Source organism: Zootoca vivipara, chromosome 3, assembly GCF_963506605.1.
Source record: "Zootoca vivipara chromosome 3, rZooViv1.1, whole genome shotgun sequence".
In the NCBI taxonomy this organism is placed as follows: domain Eukaryota; kingdom Metazoa; phylum Chordata; class Lepidosauria; order Squamata; family Lacertidae; genus Zootoca; species Zootoca vivipara.
This window is the reverse complement of record NC_083278.1, coordinates 90,663,443-90,678,807: the sequence shown is the minus strand read 5'-3', so window position 1 is coordinate 90,678,807 and position 15,365 is coordinate 90,663,443. Positions and strand designations below refer to the sequence as shown.

At 42.0% G+C, this 15,365-nt stretch overlaps 1 protein-coding gene across 1 annotated transcript in view; it reads left to right on the top strand.

Moving 5' to 3' along the window:
• Positions 1-15,365, top strand: part of DISP1 (dispatched RND transporter family member 1) — a 54,188-nt gene that overhangs the window by 9,304 nt on the left and 29,519 nt on the right. The window contains exon 2 of the mRNA XM_035111411.2: positions 9,145-9,686. Coding sequence (XP_034967302.1) covers positions 9,175-9,686 — 512 coding nt within the window. The 5' untranslated portion in view covers positions 9,145-9,174. The remainder of the gene's footprint in view (positions 1-9,144; positions 9,687-15,365) is intronic.

The window sequence follows — 15,365 nt, the reverse complement described above, 5'->3', positions numbered from 1 at the left end:
CAGTTTAATTTAATTCAGCTTTGCAACTTCTGTTAGCACAGCACACTGGATGGTTCTAGATAATACACATTATCCAAAATTGGTTTCAAACTTATTGTGTTATTTGCCTTTCAAATGCATGTAGCAGAACAATTCTTTTACAGTTGTGCATTATCTTAACAGGATTTTCTACTGCTGTGGGTTACTCTAAATATTGACATTCCCTGTTTACATAATTTATTGTGAGTTCCTGTACAAGTTTCAGTTCAAGTTACTTCCGTTTTCAGCTGAAAAATAGCATATCACACTGTGTGTGTGTGTAGCATTATTGTAAGCATAAGGGATTTATCATAATGAAAGCTAGCCTTTACATAGCAATGAAAAGTCATTAAGCTGTGTATATAAGTTTTAGTGCAAAGACGGTGCTTAAAATTGTAGAGTGTATGATTTAAACTTATTGCATTACAATTCTTAGAATCCTTTTTGCATAGTGCTACCGTAAGAGTGCACAGCTTTCTTTGCTTGATACAGGGAAGTCTTGCAAGCATATACCAGTAATTTCTAGTCTAAAATGTTATTTGTAAATTTACCTAACTCTTAAAAATGGCTCTTTTGCTGTTTGTGAGGTGAAGAAGCTATTGACATATTTAACTAAGAGTTCTGCCAGTTCCTCAAGTTACCTAATACATTTAATTATTTCAACCCGATTTACTTTTAAGTTGCACAATACGTTGTTCTAAACAGAAACTACAATTGTATATTAAAGTCCCTTCTAGATAGTTTGGCACCATCCCAATGAAGGCAAGAACCCATTAAGTGGATTGTTCTTGCACTTGCATTTAATCTTTACCTTTAGGTAAATTAACCTGTTGATAGATTTTTTTTAAAAAAAAAATAAGGCTTTTAATTTCTTCTCTCCAACCTTACTGCTATTCCCAGCAGTCATTCCTTCACTCTATTGCTGCCAATACTGAATTAATGTGCATTCTCTGTGCCTATCTGTAAAGCAATTTTTATTACCTTGGCATGGTGATATCTGGAAAATCCCTGTCAGTGGAATTGCAATTCCTAGCCCAGCCTTCAGCCCAGGAAATGCAATAATTTCTCAAGGTCAGGGCAGACACATCAAGTCTTTTGGGATGTGGATTGGCAGTAATGCAACAAAACACTTAAATAGGAGAGGAGAAGATTAATCTTAAAAATGTTTCGTGACTTGGAAGGTGTTGAATAATGTGATGGATCAATTTAGCTCTTTATGAAGAATTGGTGGATTATGTTGTGACACAAGAACCAGCTTTCTCCTTAAGGCCCTGTTCATGGAAGACAATCTTACTCTGCTACAAATGATCACCAAAGAAGGAGAAGAATAGGACGGTAGAGACCCAAATGTGAAACATCCTCCCCTTGGATGTTTGGCTAGTGGCACCTACAGTGGATTGGAGAAGATCAGTCTACATCCCAATTCCAAAGAAGGGCAGTGCCAAAGAATGCTCCACCTACCGCACAATTGCGCTCATTTCACACGCTAGCAAGGTTATGCTTAAAATTCTACAAGGCAGGCTAAGGCAGTATGTGGACCGAGAACTCCCAGAAGTGCAAGCTGGATTTCGAAAGGGCAGAGGAACCAGAGACCAAATAGCAAACATGCGCTGGATTATGGAGAAAGCTAGAGAGTTCCAGAAAAACGTCTACTTCTGCTTCATTGACTATGCAAAAGCCTTTGACTGTGTCGACCACAGCAAACTATGGCAAGTTCTTAAAGAAATGGGAGTGCCTGATCACCTCATCTGTCTCCTGAGAAATCTCGATATGTGGGACAAGAAGCTACAGTTAGAACTGGATATGGAACAACTGAGTGGTTCAAAATTGGGAAAGGAGTACAACAAGGTTGTATATTGTCTCCCTGCTTATTTAACTTATATGCAGAATTCATCATGCGAAAGGCTGGACTAGATGAATCCCAAGCCGGAATTAAGATTGCCGGAAGAAATATCAACAACCTCAGATATGCAGATGACACAACCTTGATGGCAGAAAGCGAGGAGGAATTAAAGAACCTTTTAATGAGGGTGAAAGAGAAGAGCGCAAAATATGGTCTGAAGCTCAACATCAAAAAAACCAAGATCATGGCCACTGGTCCCATCACCTCCTGGCAAATAGAAGGGGAAGAAATGGAGGCAGTGAGAGATTTCACCTTCTTGGGCTCCTTGATCACTGCAGATGGTGACAGCAGTCACGAAATTAAAAGACGCCTGCTTCTTGGGAGAAAAGCATTGACAAACCTAGACAGCATCTTAAAAAGCAGAGACATCACCTTGCCGACAAAGGTCCGTATAGTTAAAGCTATGGTTTTCCCAGTAGTGATGTATGGAAGTGAGAGCTGGACCATAAAGAAGGCTGATCGCCGAAGAATTGATGCTTTTGAATTATGGTGCTGGAGGAGACTCTTGAGAGTCCCATGGACTGCAAGAAGATCAAACCTATCCATTCTTAAGGAAATCAGCCCTGAGTGCTCCCTGGAAGGACAGATCGTGAAGCTGAGGCTCCAATACTTTGGCCACCTCATGAGAAGAGAAGAATCCTTGGAAAAGACCCTGATGTTGGGAAAGATTGAGGGCACTAGGAGAAGGGGACGTCAGAGGACAAGATGGTTGGACAGTGTTCTCGAAGCTACGAACATGAGTTTGACCAAACTGCGGGAGGCAGTGCAAGACAGGAGTGCCTGGCGTGCTATGGTCCATGGGGTCACGAAGAGTCGGACACGACTAAACGACTAAACAACAACAACACCTACAGTGGTATAGTAGTAGTAGCAATAAACAAACAAACAAACACACCCTGCCATCTGGCTGGGTTTCCCCGGCCATTCTTTTGGTGGATTACATACTTCCCCAGCCTTCATAGGTGTTGATATTATATAAGACATCCATAGCATTTTCCAAAAATGAATAAATAATTGATTTGAGAATTGGCTTTATCTACTTTATATGTTTGTAACACACCCTAGGGTCAAGAATGATGAAAGGCAGTACCAGTATAAGAGGATTTTAGCAAATGATATTTGCAACAATCAGCTGAGTGACCCCAGTACCTCTGAATTCATGTATTGTGAGCAAACGCTATGCATTAATGATTGATTTAGGTTTAAGAAGGATGTAAATTTTAAGTAGTATCTGCAATAACATATACTTACACCTGTACATAAATGAAAGCCATTGCCTGTGCAAAACGTTGCTGAGGAAACATCCACATCCAAGCTTCAGGGGTGAAGAATCAGATAATGGGCATCCTTCTTAACACATAATGAGTGCTCTCAGCTCCAAGCTCCTATTAGGAGGAGACAGGAAAGGGAGGTGGTCAGGTGGTGATCAAGGGAAGAGGGCTTTGCAAGCATATGCCTCCACCTTTGTTTGAAGGAAAGGAGTTAAAATACTTATTAATACTCATTACCGCAAGCTTGTTGGATTTAACACACACACGCACACACACACACACATTTTCTTTGTACACATTAAAGTAGACCTAAACTACTTTGCTTAGGGAATGACATTCTGCAGAAACAGAGCTTCCTCGAGGAGTAAGTTATCATAGTTAAAGAAGAATGTTCAGTGTATAGCTAGCGGCCTATAAACAAAATAAAAAGCAAGTGCCAGGAAACTGTGGGAGACTCCCTTGGCCTGTGAATAGCAAAGGTACTAGGGAATTTCAAAAATGTCTAGCTGAGAGCCAGAAGCTAAGATCAGTGCTTTTTTTCTGGGGGACGCAGGGGTACACATACCCCTAAACATTCTGTGAATCTAAGTTTGACCTCATTGAGGGGCAGTATTTTAAAAATGAGTAGGAAAATGAGAGTACTGTACACTTAAAACATTTTTTAAGAAAAAAAGCACTGGCTAGGATCAACGATATTAAGCATTTTAAAATCTCCTTAATTGCCTTAGGAATATGGGCTTGAGAGATAGATAGAAAATCCAAATATCAAGAGCCGCCCCCCCCTCTCTCTCTCTCTCTCACACACACACACACACACACACACACACAAACACACCACATAATTTTGTTGTAAAACTAAAGTAGAAACTCTTGGTATGATGTTGGATGTGAATGTGTCATGACTGAGAAGGGTGCAGGCTTGCTGTATAAACATTCTGTAGAAAATGATAGAATTTATTTTAATAATTATACAGGTTGTTGCATGTCACTCTGTTGCATATTGCATAGCTGTCAAGTTTTCCCTTTCCTCGTGAGGAAGCCTATTCAGCATAAGGGAATTTCCCTTAAAAAAAGGGAGAAATTGACAGCTATGATTATTGCTCAGTTTGTCTGTCTTGCACCATTTAAGGAAAACACCTTAATGGAAACTTTAGAATGAGAATGCATATTTCCATCAACTAGCATACTGCAATCTCTTTATCTGGCAGGAATTCAATGATTTAAACCAGACCTAGGCAAACTCGGCCCTCTAGCTGTTTTGGTACTACAACTCCCATCACCCCTAGCTAGTGGTCAGGGATGATGGGAGCTGTAGTCCCCAAACATCTGGAGTGCTGAGTGTGCCTATGCCTGATTTAAACAGCACAACCCCTCTAAACCAGGATTGTTTGCTTGGGAGCTTTCTTTTTCAGCTTATATATGAAATAATTTCATGTGCAAGTAGAATCTAGGCTAAATGTTATAGAACTGTCGTCTTTTTTTTAAGTTGAGTTTTTGTTGGATTTAGGAGAGGCTGGGGATGAATGGTTCAATAGCTAATTAGCTGGTTCCTAAGGCGATCTAAAGATTTATAATGCTCTGCACTAAATAGCAAATGAAACCACATTTCCAGTACTTCATTCCCACCTGATTTTGCACTTGTCTTTTTCAATAGTAAGTGGTGTTAGTCCAGATGGCGTTTCTTGAACCAATGTTTTTTTAAGCCTCCTTCTCCCACCCCCGCACCCTTTCTTAATAATAACATAAAAAACCTCTTCAGAGTAATGAAATACGTCATCTTGGCCTGAAGGAATGGGAGAGGTTTACCCACATCTAAAATTAATATTCACTTGAGCGAACACAAAATCCTGCACACATGTCTGAGTACAGTACAGCATTACAGTTCTTCCTCAAAGTCTTGGACCAAACACAGGTGAGAGTCTATGTGAAGGTGATGGCATCAGAGACTGCTCACTTTATAGCCACAATTGCATACTCTGTGTACTACCCAGGGAAACTTTTCCTAAAGCTGAAGGGCCTGGTTAGTATCAGCCCAGCAGATGTAGCAACAGATCACTGAGTAGCCCACTGTATTAGTTTTGTGAAGCACTTTGAGGGCAAAGTCACTCATTTCCATTCCTAATTTGATGCTACTGTTGAAGCAGATCTCAGGGAGGCTCCTTGAGTACTGTCTGGTCCAGGTTTGTGGGATCACTTTCACTTGGTTCGGCTTGCGGATATGGGTATGGGTTCTGACTATCTAGAGCAGGCATACACAAACTTGGCCCTCCAGATGTTTTGGGACTACAACTCCCATCATCCCTAGCTAACAGGACCAGTGGTCAGGGTTGATGGGAATTGTAGTCCCAAAACATCTGGAGGCCCGAGTTTGCCTATGCCTGATCTAGAGGAACTTTTGGGAGTCACATTGCCTTCTGTGCAACTGTCGGTAGAGATTGAAGTTGCTATTGTTTTTTGTTTTTTTGCAGTTTGATATTTAATACTGAGGGACGCGGGTAGTGCTGTGGGTTAAACCACAGAGCCTAGGGCTTGCCGATCAGAAGGTCGGCGGTTCGAATCCCCGCAACGGGGTGAGCTTCCATTGCTCGGTCCCTGCTCCTGCCAACCTAACAGTTCGAAGGTATGTCAAAGTGCAAGTAGATAAATAGGTACCGCTCCGGCGGGAAGGTAAACGGTGTTTCCGTGCACTGCTCTGGTTCGCCAGAAGCAGCTTAGTCATGTTGGCCACATGACCTGGAAGCTGTACGCTGGCTCCCTCGGCCAATAACGCGAGATGAGCGCCGCAACCCCAGAGTCGGTTATGACTGGACCTAATGGTCAGGGGTCCCTTTACCTTTACCTTCATTTAATACTGATTCCAAAGTACATTACTGATGCTTTTGAAATTAAACCTGATGGTCATGAGTTTTCTGTCTGTAGTCTCAAAACTCAGATGAACGATATTCCTGCACCTTGACATAATATCAGAATCATTTTTACAGATAAAAAATTCTTTTTAAAAAAACTATTAAAACTTTTCCATAATACAATAAGATAAAAGAAATTGGTATAAATAAAAACAGAGAGAGAAGAAAACAGAGTCCTGTCTCAAAGGTAGCTCTTAACCCTTGTCTCACCCAGAAAGTGGTGGACCCTCCCAGCTCTCACCTGGGAACTTTCCTTTCTTATCCCAATCTCTCATCCTGGGAGGTTTTACTTCCCCTGCCACTCACCCAGTGTCCTTCCATTCACCCACCGCCTTCATGTGTGTGTAATCCTTGGACTCCAAAATTGGCCCTGAGCAGAGGACACCAAATGAAAACAAAAAAGGGGTGGGTGGGAGAAAAGAGAAAGATATTGCCGTGGCTGATGTGCTAACCATCCCATACCAAGGTAAATCCTGTACTTGAGTGGTTGTCTTAGCAGAAAGAGAACCCCCCAGAATGGAGAATCTGTTGTAGGATTAAAAAGAGAAGGAACAGAGCTTTTTTCTTCTGGAGTTCTGTAATAAACTGCTACCTTAGCCATATACACCTTTGCTTCTTTTATTTTGGTCATAGTGCCAGACTCAGAACAAATTCAGACAAGCCTGCTGAAGCCTGGTAAACCAGTTCTCCAAATGGTACCCTGGCAGCCCCCTCTCCGTTCTTAACACCAGAACTACAATTTTCAACCTTCTCCGCTGTCTGTTCTTCTCTTTGGGACAACAGCTTGCTGAAGGAGCCCCATGAGAAGCAGGACCTCTTTCGCCACCAGGTTCTGTGGAATAGCCTTCCACAGTTTGACACTTTCCCTTTCACATGGGTTTCACTGTGCTTTTTGTTGCTAGCTTGCTGCTCTTTTATTGCTGATTTTTTTTGTGTGTGTGTGTGTGTGTACTGCGGCTCTTGTCTCTTATCATGAGCAGCCGGGAACCCACTCATCTTTGCCCTCTCATCATAGAGAACAAAGAAACCACAAAATGTTCTCTGTAGACTTGGTAGGTCATAGTCATTTTTCAGCTGCCTTTTTGTGTATTTGCATCCTAACAGCAAAGGAATTGGTCTGCCTTGTCCCAGTCATGACTTTTTTGGGTTGCCCAGAGTTCAGATCAATAAATGTTTATTCCAGGGGGTCCCCAAACTAAGGCCCGGGGGCCAAATGCGGCCCAATCACCGTCTAAATCTGGCCCACGGACAGTCCAGGAATCAGCATGTTTTTACATGAGTAGAATATGTCTTTTTATTTAAAATGCATCTCTGGGTTATTTGTGGGGCATAGGAATTCGTTCATTTCCCCCCAAAAAAATATAGTCTGGCCCCCCACAAGGTCTGAGGGACAGTGGACCAGCCCCCTGGTGAAAAAGTTTGCTGACCCCTTATGCCTTAGAAATTCTAATGAAAATATGGAAGAAGCTGTTGGTTGTCTTGGATGCTTGAATTTCCTGTTCAGAAGATAGTGATTCTCCAGCATGTCAACGTGCTTCTGAATCTATTGCACAAAAGGAAAAGTGTACAGATGTCTCTTTAAGGGGGGGATATTCTTCTTTTTAATTGTGTGTTTATTGTTACATTACTTTTTGTAGCCATTCTGAAATTGCCATGCAATCCATGAGTAAACTACCCTAACTTCAGCCATACAGTATTTTAAAAATTAAATGTTTTCAGACAGCAACCAACTTCATTCAACTGCTTAAATTTAAACTTGGCAAGTGTGTGTTCAGTAACTTTTTAATGGGGTCTACTGGTTTAGGGTGCAGTGGGTCGGGAAAGAATATTAAACATAGGAATGCGAGGAATTGGATTCTGAAGGAAAATATTCCTGTCTAGAAAATGCTGTCAAGTTTTGACTGGTTGCCGTTTGGTATTAACTTTGCAGAGTGTCTGAGTATAACAGAATAAATAGTTTTAAGTTACATTATTCAAGACTCTTCCCCCCCCCCCCCCCCCGCTTTAGCTTTAGGCATTGAGGATTCCAAACCCAAATGGCTCTGAGAATCAGCATCCGGGGTTGCTATGGGCAGCATTCCATTGTGCATAGCACCTTCTGTTCGATATTAGTGATGAACCAATTAAATAGCTTGGCTGGCTGTACAGTTTCAGGCACTCTTAACAGCTCAGTAGTAGATAAGAAAGAGAAAATTAATGTTTATGGGTCCCTGTGGAGCAAACAGAATCTTAGCAAGCTATTAACAATCACAAAGCTTTAATGTTATGTACATTATAAAGATGTTAAATCACTGATAGCAGTCCCTTCTTCTAGATCAGGGTGACTAACCTTTGAGCCCACGCTCACCCCAGTGTTGTTGAACACAAATTCATTTGTAGTTAGCTTGGTCAGTGGTCAAGGACAATGCAGAAGTCATGATGCGGGGAAAACATGAAGCCAGCCAATGTCTATACTGTATACTTAAAAAGATTAAGGACCCCTGACAGTTAAGTCCAGTTGCGAACGACTCTCGCTTTACCAGCCGAGGGAACCTGCATTTGTCCGCAGACAGCTTCCAGGTCATGTGGCCAGCATGACTAAGCCGCTTTTGGCGAAACTAGAGCAGCGCACGGAAACACCGTTTACCTTCCCTACCTACTTGCACTTTGATGTGCTTTCGAACTGCTAGGTTGGCAGGAGCTGGGACCAAGCAATGGGAGCTCATCCCGTTGCAGGGATTCGAACCGCTGACCTTCCGATTGGCAAGCCCTAGGCTCAGTGGTTTAGACCACAGTGCCACCCACGTCCCTGTACTGTACTTAGCTCCATCCTTATTTCAGACATTGTGATATATCGGTATACCGTGATGTTTACCTGGCGATATATCGAGATGGTGAAAAACCAGCTATTGCGCAGCCGTAATTGTAACTGTACAGATACTTGGTGCATCCTTAATCCAGGTTTATTTTTATTCGGCAGATCATGTAGAACACTGAGACCAGTATATTATGGACAAAATTGTGCCTTTTTCATTTTAAACTTTTTCTTTCTTTTCCTCCCTTCTAGAAGCATTGCAGACCACCAGAACTTTGGAGCATGGCTACAAGCAATGGGAGCAATGACTTTGTAGTTCTGAGCAATGGTAACATCCCGACCAATGGAACTAGTCCTGATCTCCTTGCAACCAGTGATGGCAATGTTGCCGTCCAAAACCTCCCATCCAAGGAAACCACAAGAAGAAAAGTGAGTGCAAATGGGTGCCTTCAACTTAATGGCATGCTAAAACCATCGTTTCTGCCTGTAGATGACCAAAGAACTCCACAGGTATTATCACAGTGTTGTCGCCCTTGCCCATACCATCATCAGCCTCTAAATCACCATTGTAATCAGCAAGAATGCCTTTCACTGTCTGGCAATGCGGCGCCATCTCCATTAACTTCCTGCTGCCCAAACCTTCATACAGAATATTCAGCATCCGCTTGCCAAAAACATACACCCTTGTATCAGACTGCCTGCTGTCTTCAGTCCTCGCCCTCATTCTGTCTACATCATCAGTGGCCTGAACATTTTCAGCATCAGCCTGTGCAACAACATATAGCCAATATACGGTAAGTATATTCGAATTGTAGAGTTGGAAGGGATTACAAGGGTCGTCTAGTCCATCGCCCTGCAATGCAGGAATCTCAACATATGGTTTCCCATCCAATTTGAAACCATACCGCACCCTGCTTAGCTTTGCAAATGTGCTAGCAGTTTTATTGCTGCACCACTAGGAGGACAGTGGTTCTTTCCTATAGTGTATGAATTGTTATTTTTATATGCTTTCTACTTGTTTCACAATGTAGATAAGAGGTTTTAAAGCAAGCCTATAGTGAGTTGAATCCTTCCCACTATAGTTCTAGTGCATCAGACATGTTTCATCTAGAAGTATGTGCAAACTTATGCTCCCGTAGCCCATGTTGAATTAAAGATAGATGAGAAGGAGGTTTGGTTATTTTAGATACCTTACATAAGTCATGGCATATCCAAAAATTGTAAGTCTTAATGATTGATTGGCAAGATGTTGGGGTAGCAGAATTCCAAATTGACCCAAGTTAGTTGGTTGGGATTGTTGGTGCCCCTCTGAACAGGGATAATAAGGATCACTATTTGTTTATCTCACAAAGCTTGATTGTAGTAAAACAAAGCAGTTTACAATAAAGAATAAAACTAAAATCATCAGACTATTTAACCCTACAGACTACTGTACATAATTGTCTGGCTGAAGTGCAGTCTCTCATTTATGTATGAAGCCTTCTTTTGTGTTGATAAGGCAAGTTTAATCATCTTGGAATAATCCAAGTGCAATCCACTTTCAGTTTTAAAGTTTTGAAGTTACTAAATTTTGTAGTAATAAAGTCAACACAGCATATTATTTCACTACAAAAATAGTATTTTATTACTTATCACCCCAACATCTGCTACACATGATCTAAAACTATTTCTATCTTAAATATTTTCACATTAAGACATGCCAGGAGCTGGGACCGAGCAATGGGAGCTCACCCTGTTGCGGGGATTCAAACCGCTGGCCTTCTGATCGGCAAGCCCAAGGCTCAGTGGTTTAACCCACAGTGCCACCCGCGTCCCTAGACACACAGTATTTCATTGTTAATCATATATATGTAATATCTTATAGTGTGGCTGAAGACAAATCAAATTGAACATCTGACCAGGACAGTAGGCAAGCTGTGTCTATCTGCATATATGTATCTTTCAGATTACTGCAAGGTGGAGGTTTTTCTCTTGACTAGCTGACAGTTAGTTGCCTCAGACGATCTCTTGGCGTTTGTTAAAATACACAGAATATAAAATTGTAATGAGAATTGTTGTTCTTCAGCAACATCTTTCATGTCAAACCCTTTTGAGTTGAGCTAAACTAAATGCAGTTAGATCTGTGTTTACAAGGATTGTGATCTGTGGATTTTAACTTTTTTGATTCTTTGTACTCTTCAGTATGACGATCCTAAAGAGTTTTTTTTAAAAACAACAACAACAACACCAAACACTTGGTATTGGTAGGAAATGGCATTTTCATAACCAAAATGGACAGCACTTTGATCCCCACATGCATTAGGTATAAGGTGTTTTTGGAATGAACTCTATAAGAAAATACACACGAAATACGTAATGTCAAAATTTTATCTCCATTGTGGACGTTACTGGAAAGTTTTTTGAGCAGAATACTTGATTCCTCTTTAGACGGTGCACCAGGACTGAGCAACAGGCTCTGATCCATCTGCCCAATTCTTTTAGTGGTCCAGCCCAAACCAACATTGCACCGTGGCATCTGGCTCTGCCACCTGCTTAGCTATTTTATAATTTGGTGCTGGCATAGCCTTTTCAAACTTTTTCTGGTACTTTGGCAAGCTCTCCTATATCTCAGTTTCTGTTCTTCTTCTCTATACCCAGCCTGCTTGGCTTTCTTTTAGTATGCAGACGGAATCGAATCTACTTTTCTGGTAGTGCCCCCACCCCCACCCCGTGTAAGTTATAGTTAAATTAAGCATCCTTGGTTTGGAAGTTGAACATTGTGTGTTGTTCTATAAATATCCCCATCTTCTCTTATTTTTAAACCTCAGATTTATTAAATGGTGCTATATTTCAAAAATGGACATGAAATTGACTTTCCCCCATTGCATTAACGCAGATCAGGCATCCCCAAACTGCGGCCCTCCAGATGTTTTGGCCTACAGCTCCCATGATCCCTAGCTAACCGGACCAGCGGTCAGGGAAGATGGGAATTGTAGTCCAAAACATCTGGAGGGCTGAAGTTTGGGGGTTCCTTACATAGAAAAAAATCTAAGGTTTTTATGTTTATTTCCATTTTTAAATGTGCACATTGCCCTGCACAGAGCATACGGACCTCGGTTTTGTCCTGGGTACAAAAGCTGGGAAGGCAATTTTTTTAAAAAGTGTGTAGAACAGCCCTAGTTGGAAGTCATCCAGAACTGCAGTGTGCATGTTCTGACAGTGTAATATTAAACGCAGGTGTCCTTCCATTTTTGTATGACACATTAATTAAATTTAGTGTATAATGAAAGCAGCTTTCATTACTGTATATCTCCATATTGTTAACTTTAATTGGGAATTGAAAAGGGGGGCGGGGAGCAATATTATTACAGAAGAAAGATCTCTCTACAAATTTAAGGAAAAATTGAGACTTGGCAAGTAACCAGTTTGGCACAGCAGGTCATAGCAGGTTTTTCAAACCTTCTAGAGCTTAGCATTTGTCAGTGACCTAACATTAAAAGAATGAAGTGTTGATTCTTCGTGTTGATGAAGTGTTCGTTTAAATCAGTTTTTAAAAAGTGAAGAATTGCTCTTGCTGTTTTTCAGCTGAATTGAATTTGGCATAGGATTTATCTTTGAATTACAGAAACACTAATGAATTTGAAATAACTATGTACACTCAAATAAATGTAGTCGGTTTTGTTTCGAAAAGTAAAGCGGACACTACAAAGCTTGATCTCAATAACTCACTAACTTTTTTGCTTTGTTATATTATGGAGTAGTAGACAGCAGGGACATTGTGTCCCTGTTTGCTGCCCTGGGTGGGCACATGCACCAGGGGATGGGGCGGGCTGGGGGTGGGGCGGGCTCATCCACTGGAGCCCAGATGCCGGTACCCGTCTTCAATGATGCTGTGGATGATGCTGTGATTAACCGCAGTTCCGGGACAGAAACATTGGAGATGCTGCGCCTGGACAACCTACAGCCGATCTCAGCATCGGAGAGGGGCTCCCAGAGCTGTGGCCGATCGCAGCATTGATTCCCAACATGCGAAGCGCCCACTGTCGCTTCTACAGCCCACTGGCCAGAGCTCACATTCCCCATGCCAGCTCAATTTACCAGGTCCTAGCAGCTTGCCAAAAGAAAAAAACTTTGACTTTGCTTTGTTTTTTGAAAAAAGGCAACCCTGGTGAAAGGGTGGGTTTTTTCCCCAAATGAAAAAATAAAAATACCCCCTTCCTCTCTTTTTCTTCATCTCGCTTTCAAAGATGGTGGTGGTGGTGGTGGTGTTTATTGCATGTTTCTTATCCTTCAGGTTCTGGCAGATTAGGGCTGGGAATAAAGGTAAAGGGACCCCTGACCATTAGGTCCAGTCGTGACCGACTCTGCGGTTGCGCGCTCATCTCGCATTATTGGCCGAGGGAGCCGGCATATAGCTTCCAGGTCATGTGGCCAGCATGACAAAGCTGCTTCTGGCAAACCAGAGCAGCACACGGAAACGCCGTTTACCTTCCCGCTATAGCGGTTCCTATTTATCTACTTGCATTTTGATGTGCTTTCGAACTGCTAGGTTGGCAGGAGCTGGGAATATACCTTATTAAAACACCACACTTTCAAAACAAACAAACAAAAAAACAAACACAGAAGCTGAAGGAGAAGGGGGGGAGAAAGTGAGTTAAGATTTTGTTCCCCATCCTATAGGCACTTCAGGATTTCCAACCAGTCCCCCAGATGAGTTTTTTGTTTGTTTGTTTTAAAAGGAAGGAGAAGGGACTGCAGTTCTGTTTCAAGCAGCCGCTTCTTGCCCATGCGTGCAAAACACACACGCACACCACATTGTCCTAAGTTCCTTAGGGTTCTCACCTCGGCTACAGAACTTCCAGCACAATTGCTTGAGGCCTTCTTTCTCCCCATGTAATTTAGTTGTGTTTAACCAGAAGCTCATACTTGATAAGTTCACAAAAGGGCTAAACAATTGGTGTAATGGATTTGGGACCCTTTTAAATTGTATTTGTTTGTTCCTGTAATAAAACAATGGGTCTAGCAACAATTGTGGCATTCTACTTCTGCAACAGACTTCCACTTACAAGGGAACTTTTCCTTCCTCTCCTCCCCCCATGCCCCCCAAATCTGCTCTAGATAGTTGGAGGACCCTCCAGAGCAGACTGGTGAGGCACAAGGGGAATTGGGGTAAGGGAGTCCCTTTGTATCTGCTGGCATGACATTGAAGCTGGCCATATATTTTTACCAAAAGTATATAATCTTATAATCCCTTTGGTACAATGGCCCCCAAACAGGAACAAACAAAATTTCAGAGCTCACATCTACTCTCCCAAACAGCCTCAGCTGTTACTCTAGTCATAAAAGAATTGTACTAACTGCACACGCAGCTTGCAGTGTTGGGAAGGTGTTGGGAATGGTCATTCGGAGATTCTGGTGAGGTGTCATCAGCATGTAATCAATGGAACTTCTATTTCTCCGTAACATTTGAAGCGGGAAAGGCCGTAGAAACCCAAACTGATTCTGAATTCTGATAAGATGGAGTATGTGAGTGGTTCTCAAGGCCACTCAATTGGTCAATTGCCTTCTGGTGATAGTCTGGCAGTGCTTCTGGATGCATCTCTGTTGCTAGAGGCCCAGGTGACCTCAGTTGCCAGGAGTGTCTTTTACCATATTTGGCTGGTGAGACAGCTATGGCAGTTTCAGGACTGTGGTAGCCTGACCACTGTTGCAGTATGTACATCACTGCATGAATGCTATTCAAAGAAGTGCAAAAGCTGCTTGCTTTGGAATGGAGGTATAGTGTTCTGCAAAATAGTATTTGTTTCTACACCCACTCTCATTTCACATTGTCTTGCCATTCCCCTCCCCCTCTACGGACAAAGTAAAAAGGGGACTGCCCAAGAAACTAATGCCCATAAAAGCTGTGGGTTGTTTGTATGCAGTGCTGTGCAAGCAGTGTTTTTGCTTGTACGAGAGGATGACTTCTCCTCTCCTCTCTCCTCTCCACATGTGCCCCAAAACCACTCCAGAGAATCCTGCAACCCCCTTCAGCAGATTTTGAGGGTGCACAAGGAGTTTCAGCAGAGAGATGAGAGGGAAGTTCCATTGCACAGGTGTAATGGCAACACTGGATACAATCCTATGTTTCCCCTTGTCCACACAAGATTGGAACAGGTTTTCCAGTATCTCAGATGCCTTCAGAATGACACATTTTGTACTCCAGAAACTTCTGATCTATGGGTTCTCTGGAATGTCAGTGCATCAGTGACACTTGCTAGGCCTGCCTAGCTCTTTGCTCAAATAAATTAGTCGCAGTCAACATTAATTTAGAAAGTTTGTTCAGGCTTTATTAATATCTTTCCACAGATCCCATTTTGCTTATTTAGTGTGCATATGAAAGCAATATGCTGTAGTTTCATTAAAGTGTTCCCCATTGCCTTAGGTTCTATGCAAATATACCACACTGTATTGAAAACCATTTCAAAGTTAATGTCTGGCAAGTTAATGTCTAC